This window comes from Myxocyprinus asiaticus, chromosome 25 (genome assembly GCF_019703515.2).
Source record: "Myxocyprinus asiaticus isolate MX2 ecotype Aquarium Trade chromosome 25, UBuf_Myxa_2, whole genome shotgun sequence".
Classification (NCBI taxonomy): domain Eukaryota; kingdom Metazoa; phylum Chordata; class Actinopteri; order Cypriniformes; family Catostomidae; genus Myxocyprinus; species Myxocyprinus asiaticus.
The window spans coordinates 17,221,575-17,238,294 of record NC_059368.1 but is presented as its reverse complement, the minus strand read 5'-3'; the positions used below and the strand labels follow the sequence as shown (position 1 = coordinate 17,238,294).

The window sequence follows — 16,720 nt, the reverse complement described above, 5'->3', positions numbered from 1 at the left end:
CGGAGAATGATAAAAAAATAGATAAAGCATTAATTACAACCCTAATGTGCAGCATTCTCTTTTGTTGCATTAGTGCTAAAAAGCTTCCTGTCTTTGCCTTATGAGAAAAAGAGAAAAAGACATATGAAATTGCAGAAATTTGGCTTTCTGACTAAAGTCACTTGAACGCTCATCACAACATATTTATGATCTCTGACCTCGTATGTACGAACTTTCTAAGAGGACTTGAACACATTGTGAGCGCTCAAAGTGGCCAATATTCCAAACTCCATTTTGATGGTTGAAAAAGTGCATCATCCGGGTACTCATAGTACACTTTGTTTTGTTGCTACACTACTTCCACTACAAAATGATGTGGAATAGTGCAGAAGTGTGTGGATTGTGACACATCTTAAGACTTTTTTCTTCTGTGGAACACAAATGAAAATATGATTCAAGCTGTTCTTTTCCATACAATGACAGTGGATGGGGACCAGGAATTATATATATATATATATATATATATATATATATATATATATATATATATATATATATATATATATATATTTACAGTCGCAAAAAAAAGTCAACTTTTAAATTACAATTTTAAAGTATTCCACAAAAAAAATGTACATTTTTTTTTTAATAATTAAAAAAACAATTCATTTTTTATTGTTTTCTTTCTTTTTTATGTCTTTCTAAAGACACTTGTGTCCTATTAAATGTGAAGAGTCGTTAGATAAATCGTTAGTTATTATTAAGAAACATTTAATGTAAGAAAATGCAAAAATGTTCGAAGAATCTCTTCTGACGTTTTTGACGTTTTACGTCATGCAGCCGGAAGTTCAGGCGGAGCTGAACGGAAGTAGGTACGTGGCTGCTTCAGCTCAGCTGACATACGGTATGATGGCTACAGAGGTTCAGAGCGGCGACCTCAACAGCTCAAATTCAAGCCGGCTCGAAGTTTCTATCGATGGATTGACTTTGAGTCCTGATTCCGAGGGCGAACAGGAGCAGGCCGAGACCTCGGCGGCTCAGTTGGAGGAACACATCGCCCTGAACCCGAGTGTCGATGGGGAGGAGGGCGAACATGCCAGCAGCGGAACGATCGAGATAAAATGGGGCTTTCCTTTAGTAGAGCTCTACGGACTGGCCCTCAGATTCTTTAAAGGTATATTATGTCACTTTACACACGAATATTGCCAGTGATTTAGCTCGAATATGCTTTTTATATGGCCATCTTTTTTAGGAATGAGAACAGCACCACTATGTGTCTGTTGTCATGTGCCTGTCTGATGGTTTTGAATCACAGTGATTGTACCTGAAAACATCAATGTTCAAAACCACAAGTGCTGTATAATATTGTTTTCTTTGACCGCAAAATAGACTTCTTGAAGCAGCACCACTTAAAATATTTAGTGCTGCAGCCTGCATGTCTACACCCATTTCTTGTCAGTGGGTTTATGAACAGATCTTCCTGTCCATCAGCTGTATAGTTTGCTAAGTGCTGCAGCATATTAATTATAATGGTCTGCAATCCTTGTGAATCAATTTACTCTTGTCCCTAGGGAGCTGTTGCACATGTGAATACTGAAATGTAGGGCATCATAATGCATATGCATTGAAGACCATCTCTCATCTGCTTATAGATGATTATGAAGTATTCTAGTATTTTGTGTTCAGGGCACACCAAGATTTACCCATTGCCTCTTAGGTGTCTAATTCTTGACTTTTACACCATAAAGGTACAAAAAAAAGTTTATAGAAAAAGCTTGATCTTTTGGAAGCTGTCATCTTTTCATAGTGCTGAGATGTGCAGCAACTTACAAAATGCTTTATCCAACAGTCAAATGCAATGAAAGCCGGTCGCACTTTTAAACCCACAATGTTTGCATGTTCCCCTTTAGAGAAAGATGGGAAAGCCTTCCACCCAACCTATGAGGAAAAACTTCGTCTGGTAGCCCTCCACAAGCAAGTGTTGCTGGGGCCTTATAACCCAGATGCTTCCCCTGAGGTGGGCTTCTTTGATGTGCTGGGAAATGACCGCAGGTAAGCTTATATATATATATATATATACACATTAAAATGCAGATATATATATATTTTTTATTTGAGTTTGATGTCTTAAAAAGTGTGGGTAAATGGATAGGGCTCTGCAGTAACAAAGTCGTCACTTTTTCAGGAAAGAATGGGCATCTTTGGGGAACATGGAGAAGGAAGAGGCCATGCTGGAGTTCGTAAAGCTGTTGAATAAATGTTGCAATTTATTCGCACCTTTCATCGCATCACATAAGATTGAAAAGGAGGAGCAAGAGAGAAAGAGGTGAGGCCAGCCGATAAAGAGGATTGATTTTCCTTCTTTATTAATTTTGTTTTCCCATTTTGTTTTTGACACATACAAATAGATTTATTTATTTACTGGTTTCCCCCTTAACCTGGTGGGGCTATTGAGATTTTACTTCTTTTAAAGAGAAAAAAAGAAATCCTACATGTCAACAAGTAATAGTTTGCTTCTAATAGAGAATCTTTAAAAGTGCACACAACATTTTTTCCCTCAAAGTTTTACCCATAAAGAAATGAATAGTGCTTTAAAATAATATGTTTAAATACATGTACTCTTGCATGAGATGAAGACTCGAGTCATATCAATAGTTACTAGCAGGTAAAGTTTATCAAGACAAACTTTGATGTTGGCTTCACAAAAAGTTTAAACTCATTTTAAAAGTTTTAAGTTTGATGGTTTGCAGACATTACAGTAAGCTAGCTAGGTAGTCAGATATATAGATAAGAGAGAGAGAGAGAGAGAGCAACTTAAAGCATATTAAAGTCCTTTTGTGGGTTTGTTTACATTTGAATTTTTTGATAGTTGGAGTTTGAATTAACAAGCATTCTGTTTGCCTGTTAGAACATTACGTCAATATAAGTCTATGTTTGTTTGTTTTTGTTTTTTTATCATCTACTGAGCGAAAATCTTAAGTCTGATTAGTTAGGAAAAACACAGTCCTCTATTCCAGAACAGTCTGAAAGCCTGTACCAAGTCTAGTGGATGTAGCTTGAAAGCTATAGGAGGAATTCATGTTAGAATCTAAAGCTGTTTAATAAAAGTTGTTTTATTTAACATGGAACATGTCTCCTCATAGGGGCCGACATGTTTATGGCACATGACCAGCCAAACATTTTATTTTTATCATTATAATTCCCATTATTAGACACTTTCGGTTGCAGAATAAATTAAGCATGACTGAAGTTAAATTAATTAGACTGATAGTGGCGTTGGGAACTCAACATGTTGGCATTATGTTGCCTTACATGCTGCAAGTAGTCCAAGACAAGTGCCAGCGCAACATAAACAATTGCTTAGGCACTTTTAAAATGTTCTAACTTTACGACATATTTAAAACCTAAGCACATTTCTGGGATGTCTCACGTTGTGTATGTTGTCTTTTTTTTTTTTTTGCTGAGAAGGCGGGAGGAAGAGGAGCAGCGGCGTCGAGAAGAAGAAGAGTGTGAACGACAGCGGCAGGAGGAGGAGAGACGCAGGCGTGAGGAGGAGGAGAGGCTGAGGAGAGAAGCGGAGGAAAGAAGACAGCTTGAGGAGGAGCGACTACGTGTAGAGCAGCAGAAGTGAGTGATGGAGTCACTGGTTTACTACAGTAAAATGGCATTATTTGAAAGCTTCTGTTGTGAGTCTGACAGTAGAGCAAGAAACCATATAGCTGCATCAACATCATCTATTTCTAATTCTCTTTCTTACTCTCTCTGGTGTTTTAGGCAGCAGATTATGGCTGCGCTGAATGCGCAGACAGCAATGCAGTTCCAGCAGTATGCAGCGCAGCAGTACCCCGACAGTCCCGAGCAGCAGCTCATTCTCATCCGGCAGCTGCAGGAGCAGCACTATCAGCAGTACATGCAGCAGCTGTATCAGGTCCAGCTCGCACAGCAACAGGTGAGAGACCATGCGTCATTCCCCCAGCCCCACACATATCATTGATTTTGAGTATGATTTTTTTTTTTTTTCTTTACTGTGTTTTACACACTGGTCTCCACAAATGTTGGTTTTATTACCATGTAATGCAGGAACTTTGACTCATTGATGCAGTTTATTTTGAGGCAATATAGTACCGCCATTACATTTGTCCTTTGGATGAGATGCTAAACCAAGGTTCTGACTCGCTGTGTTCATTAAAAATCCCAAAAACTTCTTGTAAAGATTAGGGGTGTAACCCCAGTATCCTGGCCATATTCTCTCCATTTGCCCTTCTCAATCATGGCCTCCTAATAATCCCTCTCCATTAATTGGCTCTGTCACTCTACTCTCTCCTCTCCACCAACAGCTGGTGTGTGGTGAGTAGGGGTGTAAAGGTATTAAATGTTCATGGTACTATAACCTTCACAAAAAATACACCCGTATTGCGGTATTAAGGTGCCTTGCTAAAATTATTAGAAAAATACAGCAATGAGTCATCTGACTGGATGATGGCCCAGGATGTGATGTCGGAGCATTTTTCTGGATGAATAAATAAATACATTTGAAACCTTTACAGTTCATTGATGCTGTCCCTTTAGGTATTTCCCATTAGGTGCATCTTGTGAATGAAGGAAAAACAATGGCAAATGAAATGGAAAAAAATGTGCATATGTTTTGTTTTTTTTTATGCTGTTTTGAAATATCATAATAATGGTAACACAGGAAAAAAATCCTGTCATCTTGTTCTCCCCCTTTATGATAACATTAAAACCACTTGTTTTTCTTTGTTTTGTGACTACATCTCTGTTCTTTGCATATTTTCACACAATATACTGATTTACACTCGAGATAAAAGCATAATTTCTATAATTTTTGGGATACGCTGTTTGTCTCATGCATCCACAAGTGACTGACTGACTTGTGTCTGACTGGCAAGTTTCTAAAAACTTTAAAATGTTTAGATGCAGTAGACCTACCACTTTACTGTTGTTTGCATTTCATGCCTTTGTTGCACTTGTGGGTGATCTTGTTGAGCTATGATGGTTATTAAATTCCACCATACAAAGAGTGAGCGAGAGTCAGAGTGAGGGATCTGCATTGCTGCTCCAATTAGGGATGTCCTGCTACCATTTTTATGAGAACGAGTAGCAGTACTGATAGTTCATTTTTGGTACTCGCTGATGCCAAATCCAATACCTGTTTTTTTTTTTGTTGTTTTTTTAACTCCATATCCAGAGTTTTTCAATTTTATCATCAAAATTGAGTTTAAATAAATGAATTCATTAAAACTTAATCAAATGAAAATATAACAATGTTCAACATAATATTGTATTATTTATCAGATAAAGTCCTTATATTCCTCACAGCACAATCCAAAATACAACATTGGAGTTATTTTTTGACAAATAAAGTACTGCTTAACAGAGCATCTTAGATGTTAGATACTAAAGTATAATACAATTACTGCTGATTTATTATTATTATTATAAGTAGTAATTAGGGCTGCCCTCGACCAAAGATTTTCCTAGTCGACTAGTAGTCGTTAATTTAAGCCATTAGTCGACTAGTCGCACGTTTATGATATTAATTTAATTACTTGTATATATTTTGGGGGGCATCAGAAAATGGTTTGAGTTCCAGGGCTTTGAAAGAATGTTATAAGTATGGATGCTGCACACTGGTGGTGGTTGAGGAGATTCCCCTGCTACTAATGTAAAGCACTTTGAGTGTAATATCAGATAAGCACTATACAAGTGTAACACTCCATTCATTCATTCCTTCATTTACACTTTTGGCAGACACTTTTATCCAAAGCGACATGCATTCAAGGTGTCTCAGTTAGAGGTTGATCGATAGTGGATTCTGCTGATACCTATAACTAAGGTGGATAACCAATTAATTGGCTGTAGTTTTTTAAAATTGATAAACTTCTTAGTCTTTCTTTACTGTGATGGGCACAGACATTGAGTCCAAAATTAGTAAAACCCCAAAAGCAGTTTATCATGCTTCCAAAATCACAATAAGCAGAAATTGTGCACAATGTGGGAATTTTAACTATAAGCCCAAAATACACCAGAGACTTTTATTTTGAAATGACAGTCTTGGCTCCATTACAATTTATAAGTATTTTCCAAATTAAGCTTTTTATAGCCTAAATATTCACCAGATGAGGTTTATTGATTAGGAATAAAAATATGAGAAAAAAAATTATCGCCATAGATTGGCATAAATCTATGCCAATAACAATTGTTCCAAAAAGCAACTATCTGCACCGATTAATCTGTCAAACTGATATATCTTTCTGCCTCTTGTCTCAGTGAAGTCTAGTTTGTAGATTTCCATCTGAGTTACAAAGCTGGAAGTCTTATAACAAGTGGTGTTCTTATTGTACTTTTTTAAGAAGGAAGTCGGAAATTCTGAATTTCTGTGTTAAAAGGAACACCGCTCAATTCTGTACAGTATTTCAGACCAGTGTTTTAATACACTGCTTCATTTTCTTCAGGCTGCCTTGCAGAAACAGCAGGAGGATGCTATAGTGCTGTCTACATTAGAGGCCAGTGAGGTGTCAGCTTCCCTTGCTGGAGAGGAGGCTCCCATTCTGAACGGCCAGGCAGAGTCCACTACTGACAGCTTTGAGCGAGAACCTGACCTAGAACCTGCTGATGAGGTCACTGAGAATGGACCCACTGGTGAGTACAGACTATCTGAATTGATTGTTTATGAATTTTTTATTTTTTTTTTTGCCAGTTTGAGTATTTGTGCTTTTAACATGAAATCAGAAGTTTACTTTCTGGAGGCTATTAACTTTCTTAATACATGTTCCTGGTCTTACTGTGCATGATTAACGAGTACACTTTATTTGAGGAAAAATGTTTGTCATTGTAATTTTTCTAAATGTAATAACTTGTTCTCTTCTGAAAAGAGTTCATTTTGGCTGACATTATCAATCCCTCACCTCCAATCATCTGGCTCCATTCTGCTATGTAATGCCCATTTTTTTCACTAAACAATTCCCGAAGTTCAGTTAATTATTTTCTCGTTCAGTGTCCTGTTTCATTTGGAAATTCAACAGATTTTTGCACTATAAATGCGTTGAGTAAAAATTTGAGCCCGACCGATATAGGATTTTTGAGACCGATACAGAGGGGGGAAATTCACAGATTACCGATATGGTGGCCGATATAGTTAATTTTTTAGCTGGAATGAACAGACCTTTTCTATGTGGATTGTGCACCGATTTTGCCCTGATATGACTATGCAATAGGGCTACAACTAACGATTATTTAGATAATTGACTAATCTAACGATTATTAGAACGATTATTTGACTATTCGGGCGATTATTTGCAACGATTAATCATTAGCTCTTAACCGATTATTCAGCTTGTGCCCCGACTTAAAAGGTTGTATTAAACATGCTTGCTAACAATAAAGAGGACAAAATCATCTTTTAAAAATACCTCTAAATGACATTCACTGAATTAAAAGGAAAAATTACTTTTTATTATGTTTAATTCAATAAAAATTTCACTACAAAACAATCCTACAAAAAAATCCTGTTATCAAGTGTATTTGTCTTTTTCCATTTAAAATTGTCTAAAAATCCTTTAAACAAGATACATCTACTTGAGAAGTAACATAAGATATTTAGACTTGCTTTAAGAGAATTTAAGAAATCTTAAATATAAGTATATTTTGTATATAAGTGTATTTTTTTCTCACTTGCTTATACTTCTGCGAGCGCAGTAAAGACAAAAAATACACTTATATTCAAGATCTATTCTCTAAAAGCAAGTCTAAACGTCTTATATGCTGCTTCTCAGGTGAATGCATCTTTTTTTAAAGGATTTTTAGATATTTTAAAATATTTGTATTTTTAATGTTATATTCAACATTCTCAGATAAAAATAAATTCTTCTGCAGTATAGCTGCTAAAGTATATGTACATTGTTTTAAAGGAGTTTTAGATATTTATATTGGAAAACAAGCCAAAACAAAAACAAATAAAATTAATTTTTTTGCAGTGTATAATGGGGCGAAGACTACCCTCTCTCACCTTTTTGTTCACTTCAGTCCATCTTTAAAGTTGCGTTTTGCCAATTTTCTTCACGATAAGAAATCCACAATGACCTATATTATGATTCAATAAGTTGCCATTGCGTTATAATGTAACTCACTCGAGGGATGAGCGTCCCCGCAACAGAGTGTACCTCAGCCGGGTGCAGTTTCAATCTCTCCCCCTTAGATCGGGACACTTCGTGCAACTCATAGAAGAGGCGCTGACTGCACAAAGAAATGCCAGTTTCCTTATTATTTTAACTTTAATAAAGCTATAATGCATTAAATAGAACTGCATTAAAGATGTAACGCTGGGGTGTTTCCCTTAAAGACGCTCGACACACAAGTTTTGCTTAAGCTGAGCGTCAGCTCCAGCTCTGCTTATTCCACAACAAGAGTGCTTCTTTATTTACTTATTTTGTATTTTTGCATTATTATTCCTTCATACTTTGTGATCTACATCACCTGAAGCTGTTAGGAAAGTTTAGAGTGCGTCTGGATTGTGAGAGGTGTTTTCTTCCTCTCCTCAGTCAGGCGCGAGCTGCTGTGCTGCTCTTGTGTGCAATCATTAGAGTTTCATATGATCTTGTGTTACGTTAAGATCAAACGACTATTCGACAGTGAAAATTTTTGTCGACAATTTTTTATTGTCGACGTTGTCGATAACGTTGGCTAATCGTTTCAGCCCTACTATGCAAAGGTACTCAGAAGGCTGCTTTTTTAAACAAATATTTTTAATCAAAGAATATTTGACATTATTATTATACATTGTCAACAAATTCTAGAAATGAACACTAAGTATATAAAGAATAAATAAAAATACAATAAATAGCTAAATAAACATCAGTACTGTTTAGTATCAGTCAATTGCTGACCATTTAAATAAATAAATAAATTAAAATAAAATAAATAGCTAAATAAAAATCAGTACTGTATGTTTAGTATCAGTCAATGGCTGACCATTTAAATAAAGAATACATTCAAATAAAATAAATAGCTAAATAAAAATCAGTACTGTATGTTTAGTATCAGTCAATGGCTGACCATTTAAATAAAGAATAAATAAAAATAAAAAAATAGCTAAATAAACATCAACAGTACTGTTTAGTCAAATGCTGACTATTTTAATACTGCCAGTCAGTTAGGGGCAGGTTATAAAACAAGAAGCATTCACACCTGCTGAGACAAGAGATAAACAGCGACAGCGGTGTTGCACCGTATTCTGCAATATGTGTTCAGGGGAAATTTTCAATGGTGGAAAACTAGACTTTTAAATATTATATTTTGTAAATGCAATGACTGGAATTGTTCGGTCGAAGGGGTTCCAAACTGCAAATCCTGAACAAAACTTTTTGGTGAATACATGTTTACACATTAGCTTCCACTCAGCCGACAAGGTATGAAAGTAGCTATGTAGTTAGCTAGTTAACTATAAGCTCGTTGTCACGGAGAGTAAAAGATGGACTTTATTTACTTTCCAGCATTGCGTCTCACCAACTGGGTAACAACGTAGTGTGAAATCAGCACTCAACAGACACAATCCACCACTGCACTGTTGTCTGCTGAGCTGCAAAATGATGCTCTGATGTTTACCTTTCAATCTGCTACTTTACTGACTGTACTGACAAACTATAGGTGGCTAATAGCAAACAGATGTGATAAACATGAGTAACATGGTTGTTAGGGATAGGGTTAACGTTATATTAGTTATATTGAAAAGGGAAAATGAAGTAGTAATTTTTTATTAAATTTCCAGTATGTATTTTACAAACTAGTTAGCAACTTACCTTGAAGACACCGCTTAACTCCACACCGTCTACAGAACCACTGTCAGCTCAGCTCTGTAAACAATTGAGTCGGAGTGCGCTCTGCTGGACAAACTACTTTATGACACTAATTCTGAATCACCCCCAAGCATTGTTTTCTGCATTATATGTTCTGAAAAAAAGTTTGCATATCTGTAAACATACGCTGATACCGATATATCTGTGAAAGGCTAATATTGGCCGATAATATCGGCTGACTGATAAATCGATTGGGCACTAGTAAAAATACTTAAGTATTATACTTAATTTTTGGGGATTTGTACTTAAGCGCAATTTAAACAGAATACTTGTACTTTTACTTAATTACATTTCCAAAGACATTTACTCCTTACAATTTTATTTAAACTTAAAGTACTCATAACATTTTTGTGGATCATTTTCTTTCATCTTACTGGACTGAAGCCGGCTTTTGACTGCATCCGACAAATGACAGATTGACAAACAACAGATTGTCACACTGCGGCTGTGTGGAGTTCTAACCATCTGCAAAGGCAGGATTTCGGATCTGATTTGAGCTTCTGATACGTTAAAATATTTGTGCGATTAGTCCGAATGTGACCACCCGACTGAATGTGATGTATTCATTCAAAACTATGAGCACGAAGTGAGAAACACTAACAGTTTTTGTCCTAAACTTTATTCTAAACATCTGCTACTTCTACAGTTATGAAATTATCATTCACGTTGCAAATATACACTACCGTTCAAAAGTTTAGGGTCACTTACTCATTCGTTATGTATTTTTTTATTTTATTTTCACATTTTAGAATAATAGTAAAGTCATCACAACTATGGAGTAATAGAAATGGAAATATGGGAATTATGTTGTGACTACAAAAATAACTGATGTTATATTTTAGCATCTTCAGAGTGGCCACACTTTGCCTAGATTTTGCAGAAATGTACTCTTGGCATTTTCTCAACCAGCTTCTTGAGGTATCACCCTGGGGTGCTTTTTAAACAGTATTGAAGGAGTTCCCATCTATGTTGGGCACTTAGTGGTTGCTTTTTTTATTATTCAGTCTAAGTCATCAATTTCAAAATCTTTTTTTAAAATAAAATTTTAGTCTTGTAATTAAATAAATTAATATGTTGGCACAATTATATTTTTGGCTACAAAACTAATTTCAAACATATAAACATGCCTTCAGATCAAAAGGTTTTTAAGATCATGAGAAACATTTCAGGCAAGTGACCCCAAACTTTTGAACGGTGGTGTATATATAAAAACAAAAGGGTTTTGTAATTAAATGTGTACATGTCATTTATTTCTACACTTGCCTTCATATTTAAATCATATCTATGAATTTCTACTCCATATTTGTTGAATTATTGTTGTTGTTTTTGTTATGCAACAATTAAATAAAATAACTATAAAACCAGCAATGATAATGATGATGATAATGGTAATAATGATGATTATGAATTTTATTGAATTCGTCCATCTGCTCAACAGCCAGGTTTGGTAGCAAACCTCAGAAAACAATTCACTAAAACATTATTAACTTTCTTCGAAGCTTATTTTGATATTATTTTTATTTTATTTTATTTTTTTTTAATCTTTCTCTGTCTCAAGGGGCTGGGTGCTCTGACAATGCAATACGTGATCATCGCAAAACCGACCTCCCTACCTTAAACTTTAAACCTAAACCTAACCAATTGTGTCAGAAAAAGCAAATGTGACATGAAAACAATTTCTGAAGCAACCACGTAATTTTATGGTGCTTCTGTTACACTTTAGACTCACGTGTTGACTTGCGTGCTCTTCAGGACTCGTACCGGTCCTTTGTATCGCATATGCAACATTCTATCAGTTCAGCTTCCATGCAATTTTATTACACTTAAACAAGCTTGTAAATGTAGTTGGTTCATTTAAAATGAGTCATGTGCTATAGTAAAAGTGTTTAGATGTCATAAGATAGCACTGTGTGAGGAACAGGGTGAAAAGTATGTTTTTATGAACTGATAATCTGGCATTTTACTCGTGATTTGAATGAAAGGGGATAAAAGTCGTTGTTTTAGCACCTCTGGTGTTCATTCCACCAGGAAATTGCTGTGTTATGTACAACAGGCCACAGATTTTTTTTTTTTTGCAAAAATGTTGTTATTGTAACATGATTTTATAACCAGGTTATAAATGCCACTGGGGGAGAAATATTACAGGTGTCGGAGGCAGTAAAAAGCGATTTAACAAACCAGTTGAATTTAACAACATCCTCTCTCACACAATCTCCTCTCTTGATTTCATTCTAGCTAGGAAAAAAGTTACTTTTTACTTTTTTAATACTGAAGTAAAATTTAATGTGAATACTTTTTTACTTTCACTCAAGCATGTTTTTGGCTAGATACTTGCCAAGGTTACTCATCGCAGTTGTTCTGTCAATTTAAAATATTCTTATTTTCTCTTAAGTATATTTTCTGAGTACTTTTTGCACCCCTGCAAATGCCGTTGTAGTGTTCATGTTGTAGTAATGCATTCCGCACACAAATTTTGGTTTGCAGATTCTACCCCTGTAATAGCAGCCCCCTCTATGTGGACCCGGCCACAGATAAAAGACTTTAAAGAGAAGATCCGTCAGGATGTAGACTCTGTGATCACAGTGGGCCGGGGGGAAGTGGTGACCGTCCGGGTCCCTACCCACGAGGAGGGTTCCTATCTCTTCTGGGAGTTTGCCACTGACTATTACGACATTGGCTTTGGAGTGTTCTTCGAATGGACTGACTCTACTAACGCATCGGTCAGCGTGCATGTCAGCGAGTCTAGTGATGAGGACGAGGAAGGTGAAGAACTTTTTAATATTGCATGCATGGGACTCAAAAGGTTACTGATGGCCCTGTTTACATCTGGTTTTAAGATTATGGGGGGCCTGGGTAGCTCAGCAAGTATTGACGCTGACTACCACCCCTGGAGTCGCGAGTTCGAATCCAGGGTGTGCTGAGTGACTCCAGCCAGGTCTCCTAAGCAACCAAATTGGCCCGGTTGCTAGGGAGGGTAGAGTCACATGGGGTAACCTCCTCATGGTCGCGATTAGGGGTTCTCACACTCAGTGGGGTGCGTGATATGCTGTGCGTGGATCGCGGAGAGTAGCATGAGCCTCCAATGCTGTGAGTCTCCGCGGTGTCATGCACAGCAGGCCACGTGATAAAAAGCGCGGATTGACTGTCTCAGAAGTGGAGGCAACTGAGACTTGTCCTCTGCCACCCAGATTGAGGTGAGTAACCGCGCTACCACAAGGACCTTCTAAGTAGTGGGAATTGGGCATTCCAAATTGGGAGATAAAGGGGATAAAATAAAAAAAATAAAAAGATCCCCCATTATGTGCCTCATTCCAGAGTCCACCTTCTCTGAAGTATATTTTATTGGATAGTGTTGTTTTTAATTCCTGAGGATATAGTTTTATTCAGCGGACACTTTTGAAAAGATTTTCAAAGTCAGACCAGATTCAGTTTTAGAGTTATCAAAAATAGGTATTTAAAACCTTATTTAGGCTCATATAACCTGGTTTTCACCCATGAAAATAGCCATGAAAGCTGGCAAGGTGTTTAATCACAAACAAACAAACCCCTGGTTTTAAGATCCATCTGAGGTGATCTGATCACAAGTGATCAGCTGAGACACATTGTATGTACGCACGTAACCAGCAAACTCATGTTTTAGGGCAATGATTGAGTGACGGGTGAGTAGGCAATCTTTTGCTGCTAGAATGAATAAGGCAGGATTAGCATTTACACCACAAACACTACAAATGCAATGTGTTTCTGACTAACTCAAAATATGGTTTGAGTGATCCTATCACAAAATATTTTACATCCGTATTTAGAGCTGTCTACATGTGATTGGATCACATGAAACTGATTTTATTTCCAGGTGTAAGCAAAGTCTTTAATATAAAGGCCTAGAATGTTTGTTTTATATTTCTGTAGTTAATTATTTTCCCTGGAAAAAGAAATAGTAGATTTATGATCTGCTCTCTTCCACCTCTCAGGTGAGGCCCAGTCTGAGGATGAGAAGGCCAAGAAAGAGGCTGGGAAACCACAGGTGGATGAGATAGTGCCAGTGTACAGGCGGGACTGTCATGAGGAGGTGTACGCTGGGAGTCACCAGTATCCCGGCCGTGGTATATACTTGCTCAAGTTTGACAACTCCTACTCGCTCTGGAGGTCTAAAACCGTCTACTACAGAGTATACTACACCAGATAAGCCTGGAGTCAAGACTTTGGGACAGGAATGTGTGTGTCTGTTTGTGTGTGTGTGTACATTGGAGTAAGAGGGGAAGAATGGTTAAAATGAGGAATTGTATGGGATGTCCACTACTGGTGGGATGGACTTGAGTGTGTGCGTGTTTTGATGTGTCCAACTTCAGGAGGAATGGGCCATGTACTTGGCACCTCTATTTTGCACTCTAAAAGATGTACTCTTGGGTTTTGTGCTTGTTGTAAAACTGTCCTCTACACCCATCGTGAATTAACTCAGCCTCCATTTTCTAATTTCATCCAAGAGGTGCGTCAGTACAACAATAGGATAGATTTGTATGTTCTAATAAAATAAAATAAAAATGGGCAGGAAAGGTCTTCGATAATGAACAAAGAAGTTTTGGGATTCTGTTGTCAAACAATAACATGCTTTTCTCCTGGAGTACTTCCTCATTTAGGTGACCACTGTAAATCAGCCAATGGCATGCATCTATACTAAAGTTTCTCCCCCTTATCAGCACAAGTGTATCCGTCTGGGTGGCGCATATAAAACAGATGAACAAGACTTTTCTAACGAAGGAAAGGTGGAGGAAATTTATCTGGACTTCATGGTGGAGGCCTTTACGAAAGGAGATTTTCTGAAACGGATGGATTGTGTCTAGAACAATTAACAAATATTTATTAATCTCTGTGGTAGAGTAGGGTCATTTATGTGTCTGTATGTCCTATAGCATTTATCTCATCTCAATCACTTCCACAGAGCACCAAATCTAGTTGCCCATGTTATTTCTGTGTTTCCTTTTGGTTTTGCAATTGTTGTCAATGCAGGATTCAGCAGTATTGACTTTTAATGTTGTAGTATTTTCTGGCAGTTCAAAATATTCTTGCCTTTTCAGTTTGGTCATTACTTTGTTGCGTCTTTACGCATGTAGTTACAGACATCCATGTCAGATCTTTAAAGTTAAAATGTATATTGATTTAAATTTATATTTGTCATAAATATACTTGGATCTCTTTGACAAAAAATAACAAGCATCTCTCATTCTCCTTTATATTAATAATGAAGTGTGTGTATAGCTGATTGAGACTAACTATCAAAAGAAGCAACTGAATCGCTGATTACTTTTTTCTGTTATTTATTCAGTGCTTTGAAGACTATTACAGTAAAGTTGCTGAGAATTAAAGACTGTATCTGTTTTTTTTTGTTTTTCCCATATTCTGCTAAAAAGTGTATGGCTTCATCTTCAAAACATCTGATCAGTCTCTGGATTCGTCACTGGCTGTATTGTTGAGTGAAATATGTCCCGTTCATGATTGAATTTCAGTTATGCCAGTGTAATACAGGTAACTACTATCCAGTTGTGATAGAATCCATTTTAACAGATACAGATGCTGTTACACTGTACTCACATGATAAAGTGTGTGTGCAGTGTATTTGAGTGATAAGTCAAAGAGCTGTGATGATTCAGTGTTCATGGAAAAGCTGTCCAAAGACTACATTAATGTCACATGTACAGTTCATTGGTTACAGAAGTTGATCGGTTTATTCTTTCCATGTATTTGTTCTTTTTTTACTTTTTGAAATTATGGTTTCAGGCCTTTGTATAGTGAAATGTAACATTGGGCATGATATTGAAGGTATGGCTTTTGTGAAAAGATGCCAAACAGTAGGGTAATTGGTATTAAAATTGGGACGTCTTCATATTTAAATGGGAAACTTCAGTCATTTACTTACCATTAAAGCTTGAAGAAGTGTTTTTGTATTGGTTTCGCTTGTGTTATCTGTACGTAATGAGGATGAGGGTCCTGAAGCGTATATTTGATTTATTAAACTTGCGTTCCTCTTTATGTACCTCCTGATTCTTTTCTGGTAACTTCATAGTCACTTGCATATTTTAAATGCTCAGATGGTTAATAATCCAATAAAATATCAATTTCAATCTGAACCTGCTTTTACAAACACAGATCTTTTTTTACTGTCATGTGAATTATTTTGAATTTAGTTGAGCAGGTTACACATCACAGTTGTTCTCTGAAGCAGAGCTCATGATTTCCTTGTATGCAGAAGGAAGTTGCAGCTGGCAGAATGTTAACAGGAAAACGACTAGCATCAGTCCCATTCAGAAATGCTGCCACAGCTGGTTCCACTGACACACCAAACAATAGTCAATTGCCTTTACACTGTGGTGAAAGGGAAACAGAAATCAGATCATTTCTAGCGCTTTAGTTTTCTCATGTGCGTACTACAATTTTAAAGCACAAGAGGGAGCTGTAATGTAGTTATGAATCGTGTTGTTTCAATTGGAGCTCATCGTTCAGCTGACGAAACTTTGACAAAACATCTTTCCAAAAATGTCAGTACACACAAAACTCCAGAAAACATGAGTTGTGAGTACTAGGTGTGAGCTTGGCGCTTTATACAGTGCACGCCGTTGAAGAGACTATCCTTCAGAGCCTCGTTTTCATTCGGTCAAAAAGTAAATATGGCTCCACTGTGAACAAGGTCAGCGATTACATGCAAAATCGGTTATTCATTGTTTGTTTGTTTATTTTTAATAATAATTAAATAATTAATCAAATGACCTGTTGATTAATTCAAAGTGGACTTCGGACATTAGAAAGTACGCAAATAAACATTTTTGAGAATATATTAAAAAGTTAAAGCAAATTTCCAAATCATAAAAGAGCCTCCA

General features: G+C 36.6%; 1 protein-coding gene across 1 annotated transcript; it reads left to right on the top strand.

Moving 5' to 3' along the window:
* Positions 1-838: 838 nt before the first annotated feature.
* Positions 839-15,875, top strand: LOC127416370 (Golgi resident protein GCP60-like). Its single transcript, XM_051655692.1, has 8 exons — positions 839-1,153; positions 1,890-2,031; positions 2,165-2,305; positions 3,448-3,606; positions 3,754-3,928; positions 6,453-6,639; positions 12,336-12,614; positions 13,820-15,875. Exons 1-8 carry the CDS (start codon positions 886-888, stop codon positions 14,032-14,034), a joined length of 1,566 nt encoding a protein of 521 aa, XP_051511652.1. The 5' UTR covers positions 839-885; the 3' UTR covers positions 14,035-15,875.
* Positions 15,876-16,720: the final 845 nt, after the last annotated feature.

Bases quoted from the DNA above. Each gene is read 5' to 3' on its own strand.
- LOC127416370 (XM_051655692.1), top strand. From the start codon at position 886: ATGATGGCTACAGAGGTTCAGAGCGGCGACCTCAACAGCTCAAATTCA. The intron at 1,154-1,889 runs GTATATTATGTC...GTTCCCCTTTAG, and splicing joins GGCCCTCAGATTCTTTAAAG to AGAAAGATGGGAAAGCCTTC. The intron at 6,640-12,335 runs GTGAGTACAGAC...TTTGGTTTGCAG, and splicing joins CACTGAGAATGGACCCACTG to ATTCTACCCCTGTAATAGCA.